Raw genomic sequence first — 6,130 nt, 5'->3', positions numbered from 1 at the left:
ACGAATGTTACCCGCACACCCTACCCCATAACCAGAATTGGTTATTGAGCTGTGAGCTAACCGCCATGTTTTCTTTCTTTTTGCATTACCCCTTGGCGAGACAGTGAGGAGAACAGAATACCGATCAAGCCGTGGATACTTACCAAAGATCAGCTGCAGGAACCCTACCCCACATTTTGTGACGAGTTGAACTTGCTGTATAAACCATCTAATAAAAGAAATTTAGTCATCCCACACTTCAGTATTGGCTCCTTCTCTACACTGGGCATGTTGTTGAAAAGAAAACATCATTTGCAAATGCAATGGCGGGCTGTACAGAAATTGCGCTTCCTGTTATCAAAGAAATCCAGTACTGCTGGCAAAAACAACAGTAAATTTTCTTACATTTTGTCTTTTATTTTACAAAGTTAAATTAAGTTAAACACTGTAATACGGCCGCTTTACACACAACATTTAGTTACAGGCATTTTCTCAGAAATAACTATTACTCTCCCAGACAACAAAGAGCTGAGACAATATGCAGATGGCAATGCAATGAAACAATTTTCCTGATCAAAAAAATATAGAAATAAACTGCAGACAAAAATATATGAACATTCAAAAGGAATGTACAATTCCAATGCTTTCTTGGGAACCCAAATCTGGACTCGAGGATATCACACTTAATACCTTTCATTCAAAAATAGTTTATAAAATCTTTTTGTACGTCGACATTTTGATACGTGTAACCATGAAATGGGAAAAAGGTTGAAATGTTAAGGCGAAGAACGGTTGGTGCACCTACCAAAATATATCCTCCAACAACTTGGGCAAAAGCAAAATCAACAATACTACGACCGCAATCACCTGAAGAGTCAAAGGGCATTTTAAATGTACGGTCTGGTTAAACATTTTGCTCTAATAAGTGTACGTTTCTGTTTCTTGCAAGACATCTCTACAGTTGGAACAAATGGATTCTAAGCTTGTTGAGGCCAGACAAGGAATGGCGTCTTGAGTTGCTTTAGTGTTATATCTCACAAAACACCTGCAAAACTCTTCAACTGTTGGAGGCCTTGATCTCACACATGGTTCTATGGTCCCCCTTTTGCTAAAACACTGTGTTGGCACAGAAAAATGGCCTGTGTACCAGATGAATGCCTACTAATAACAAACACAGCCTTAGTTGCCGGAGAATAAGAGGCAGAGACTTTACAAACCAAATGTTCACCAGAATGCAAGCGGCTCACCTTTTATCTTCCAAAACGTTTGCTATTCTGATTTTCATCTATTCATGAGCGGTTTGTGAGCCTTATTCTTTAATGTGTGTAAAAAGCTGACCTCACTTGCATCTCAAAAGGCCCTTTTCCCAGACAATCCTCTTTCATCTTGAACTTTCCAGTTGGTGTCTGCTTGCCCCTCATTTGTCAGCCTCGGGTAGTTTAGAGCTATTTTTAAGACAAATGTCTTAGCCGATATGTGAATCTCTCCTGGATTCGTGAACTTGGGACAGCATCACCACTATGCAGGGTTCCTGAATTCTGTACACAGCCACATTTTTCAAAGTTCATGATTTCATTGAAGACAAAAGCTTGCAGACAATATACGAAGAGTCTATTATCAGAAAAGTGAATATTTTCAAACTGATGCCTTCTTCTCAGATGACGACTTCTTTCTTTACAACTGTGTGTGTGTTTACCTACATACAACACAAATGTTGTCATTCTTTGAAATGCATGCAGGCACATTATTGCGTCCTGAGTGCACATAGAGAAATTTTTGTAAACATCCGGTCAGCCTTTGTGTAAATATTGCAACACAAGATCAAAATGCCAAACCACAAAACCAGCTCTGTTTTTAAGCAATTACCCAAAGCAATATTTATGCAAATATTGGATACATTTTGGTGCTTCCAGCCTTGCATTGTGACCTACAGTCTGGGTGTCCATTATTTTTTTGTATGTGAATCTTATCTTTTTAAAATACATTTTGTTAACACTTTTGATTAGAAGAAATAAAGTTGAGCACTTTAAATTGTGAAAAGAAAAAGCATACTGACATATCCTCGGCCCCTTGGTTGGGTCCCAGTATTAAATTCCTATCTCTGGCTGGTTGAGGCATAAATGACATAGAAGAAATACTCATAGTGAAGTGTTTTTTCTGGATCTAGAGAGCCTTTCAAAAAAGGGCTCCTCAGGAATGTAGCCCTAGCATGAGGCTTAGGCGCTGGCCAGAGTTGTGGTCTAGTCTTAAAACAGACCGACTTTCAAATAAACAGCAGAGCTCCAGCCTTCACTGAAGAAGCTAGCGGGGCAGGTCGCTGTGCAACTGGAATACTGTTGCAGTATTCAATGTCCACAAGAAAAAAGTTTTACATTTTAATACAGTTTTACAGTTTCCGGACCCAACCAATTGATGGCAGAATAATACACAGCATCAGAATATAGACGCAATTCACAGTGCAAAATAGATGATACAATCTTTCACCACTTTACAACAGTGAAAGCTCTGTTCTGGTTGAGAATGAGGCAGAAATCAGATATTTCATTCCAAAATCAATAACCTGAACGGAAAGCACAGACTAACACACTAGCTTGTTGATGCGGCGTACATTGGTCTTCCCTCTGTGAAAGGTCAGCAAACTGGCCAGCATGGTTGAAAACTACCCAACAAAAAACGGAATACTCCGTCTTCTTGGCACAGAGGTAATTTACAACTAGGACTCTGGTTTAAATAAAGCGGCTGATAGTGAGCTACAAGGCAAGTCTATGCCCTCCCATATACAAGTAGCCACATCACTAGCTAGACACACCATTGGCACACAGTAGCAAAGAGGCATGGCAGTTCATGAAGGCCGTTCTTTGAATCAGTATACAAAGAACTGTGACTTGCCTTAGAAAGAGAGAACACTCAAAGCAGCACCGAGCCCTCGGTGTCGAGGATGAAGGAGAGGCGCTATGGTGCACTGGTACCGTCCCAAATCTCAGTTGGTTACCACCTCCAACAATACCAAGTGCTGTTGGTCAGGAACCTCACCGGCATTTCAGAAAATAAGCCAGGCAGCAAACTGGCCTTACCTTTCTTTAGGGACTAAATCTCACTGCCCAGACCCCCACTGTTTTCCAGAGAAAAGATTAATTCTGAAAGACAAAGCATGTACTCTGTAGTATTGATGTATCTAATCTCAGTTTGAAGACATTTACACATTCTTTAATCTAGGTAATATAGCTCTCAGCTCTATCTGTTCTAGATAGAAAAATGTCTGCCTTCAATAAGCTTTTCAAGCGCTTGTGTTGTTAAGCTAGGTTGTCGGGAAAACCATCTAACAATACCTACATCAACTTTAAATGTTAAATATGGACTAAGACCCGTAAGATTACACAGTGCCATACTTTAAATCTGCGGAACACCGTGCACCGAGTCAAGAAACAATGGTATCTTCTAGAACTGGCAAGTTTTAAAATAGCAACAGCTTCTCTCAGAGACAGCCAACGTATAGCTTTGGCTGCAGCACTGAAAGATTCTGGTCAATTTGACTACTGACAACTGCAATTACTCCAATATGACACTCAACTGCTGAGAGCAGGTTAATGGGAATGTTTTTCCCTATAATATTGCCTTAAAGAGAATCATCTATTTCGACTTCCTCTCTACAGATGTGGACACAAGTTTTGGTCAAGTAAATTCCATAGCCTTCTTCTGGAGAATGTAATGGGAGCCTTTACAAATGATGTCTGTGTCAACTGCAGAAAAGGGCGATGTGGTGGTATGAAAAGGGCGATGTGGTGGTATGAAAAGGACTCTCCTCAAAAGGCAACTGATTACGGATTCACAATCCCTACTAACAACGAAGGTGTAAGAGTCGGTGATAGTCAACCTGTCCTACAATTAGGAAAATAAACTAGCCGATTCTGTGTTTTTGATTGAATTCTTTTGGACATTTTATAGCAGTTGTGGCCTCCAAAAACGAAAAGGAGCAGGAACAAGAGTGATTTTGCTTCTTAATGCCATAGTTTCATCAATGAGGACTAAATCTGGCTTAGGGTCCTAATGCTTCATGGATATGCAGCAGAGTGCAGCTTCCTGCCTCTCATACAGTTGAGCTGGCTGCTCGTGTATTAGCAACTACAGAAAGAATGTGTGCGTTATTCTTTGCAAGCCCGGCAGTGCTCAGTTCAAACATCTCAAAACAGAGAACTCAGGCAGTGGTCATGATCTGTTTTACCAACATAGAGCTTTGTAAGACACCAAATGGCGTACCAGATTGGATACTTCATAGGAGGTATGACAAGTCACCAATAAGATGTATTCACACAGTAGGAAAAATAAAACGGCAAACATGAAAACCTTTTATCTGAATTGTTCTCTTTGTGGCTCCTCTAGATAAGAAGATGGGGTCGAGAGTGGGTTTAATATTCTATATCTGCTGATGAGCAGCAGTTGGAACATCTTATTTCCTGGCGGGGAGCAGGATCACACTAGGCCATCTTCTCGCCAATTGTCTGTTACTTTTGGAATGGCTTAGATATTCCCATGGGATTCTGCTCATGTGTGAAATTCGCGCCTCTCCTTCTGGAACTAAACACAAATCGTCTGTAAATAAACGACAGAGGCCCAAATTTGTGCCCGCAAACATTTGAGGAACTGTTTGGAAAATGTTGATGTTTAAGCAATAAAAAAAAACTGAAATACTTGAAAATAGTAAGATTGCTTATTGCAGCAAATCATTTCAGAATAGGACACATTAGTAGGAAATTACCCAAATACATAAACTGCTCCATGATGTGCTATATTATCGACACAACCTCCCCCTCCCCCGCTGCACCTCCCATTATACAAGTGCTTCTTATGTATCACTTCAAAAGGGCTTGCACTTTCCTCAGCACAGTGAGGATGTCATAAGGCGGCAGTAACCATTTCCCTCACAGGTTTCAGAATAATATTCTTGATCTAGAAAGTCTTGTCATTTATGGCAACAGAATCCGCTTGAGACCAGTTCAGAATTGCACAGCCGGCTTATAAGTAACCTTCTGTGAGTGTAACAGGCACGGTCTGGAAGTGATGGGCTTCAGTTACGCATCATGTCTAGTTCTAGGAGTACCATTTAACCTGGCCAATGAGAAGGTCAGCTGAGAGATTCCACAGGCCCCCAGCTTCATTACGTTGGATTGCCTTGTGCTGTGTTACACTGTACCCTACTAGATGTGCTTCAATACGCCAGAGTGCATCAAAAATGCAACAAAAGAAAACTGCCCAAGCTTCTGATTTGCCTCAACGCCGCCACCACATTTACCAGAGAGGCATTTATTCCCATCTCAATGGAATAAATATTTTGTCGACTTTGGTCCTCGGTTGATGCAATAACAATGTAACAATGTTAAAAAACATCAGAACAACCAGGCATAAAAAATAAATTCTTTATAAAATAAAAAAAAGAAAAAACTTGGGGAGATCGAAAGGTTGGTGAAAGTGACTCAAGTTTGGTCTCATTTGTTCCTGCTAGAAAGAAAGGCACAAATGTGGAAATAGAGATTATTTTCAGCGAACTGTTCAACGTCTTTTGGTCTCCAGAAGAAACCATAGTCAACTGTATTTTGGTCTCAAGAATTAATGTGAATTCTTAAACTGTGCCTTTAAGTGCTTCAAAGGTTCGATTCCTCGACGCAAGGCACGTGCAAGAAGGGGTCGGAAAAGCGCCGTTTCAACTTCGCTGTTGGTTCATAATCCTGAAACGGCTCCTCTGCTGGACCTGGTTCTGTCCCCTGGGCAATGTACACCGAGTGAACACTGTCTTTCCGTCGGGCTGGCTGATCCCGGCGCCTCACCACTAGTTCTGCTGCACTGGCACCTGTGGCCCTACCCAAGCTTTCAGTGGAGCGAACAATGCCATATGGCAGTTTGATATTCGAAGCTGGAATTACTGGGTTTCTTCGGTGTACCTTCATTTTCGCCAAGAAGGACGATGGCCGACGACGCAGAGGAGAGGTGCTGTTGGACAAGTCTGACTGATCCAGTGAAAGGGAATTGCTGGGCAGTGCCAAAGTGTTTTTGGACGGTGTGACACTACTAGGGGGCCAAAAGCAGGCATCAGGATAGGAAACAACGACATCAGAGCCGGATGACTGTACACAGATCTTCGGGTGTCCTTAAATAT

At 41.4% G+C, this 6,130-nt stretch overlaps 1 protein-coding gene across 13 annotated transcripts in view; it reads right to left on the bottom strand.

The window, feature by feature from the left end:
• Positions 1 to 375: 375 nt before the first annotated feature.
• MYO9B (myosin IXB) overlaps positions 376 to 6,130 on the bottom strand; it is a 384,903-nt gene continuing 379,148 nt past the window's right edge. For 7 of the 13 annotated variants that reach the window (XM_086946942.1, XM_086946951.1, XM_086946943.1 and 4 more), the window contains one exon: positions 376 to 6,121. In XM_086946942.1, coding sequence (XP_086803068.1) covers positions 5,619 to 6,121 — 503 coding nt within the window. In that variant the 3' untranslated portion in view covers positions 376 to 5,618. The remainder of the gene's footprint in view (positions 6,122 to 6,130) is intronic. The other 6 variants (XM_086946950.1, XM_086946944.1, XM_086946945.1 and 3 more) reach the window with 1 other exon arrangement.

The sequence above is a fragment of the Lissotriton vulgaris genome, chromosome 12 (genome assembly GCF_964263255.1).
Source record: "Lissotriton vulgaris chromosome 12, aLisVul1.2, whole genome shotgun sequence".
NCBI lineage: Eukaryota > Metazoa > Chordata > Amphibia > Caudata > Salamandridae > Lissotriton > Lissotriton vulgaris.
Note: the sequence above shows the minus strand (reverse complement) of the source record. Positions and strands in the feature narration are given on the sequence as shown.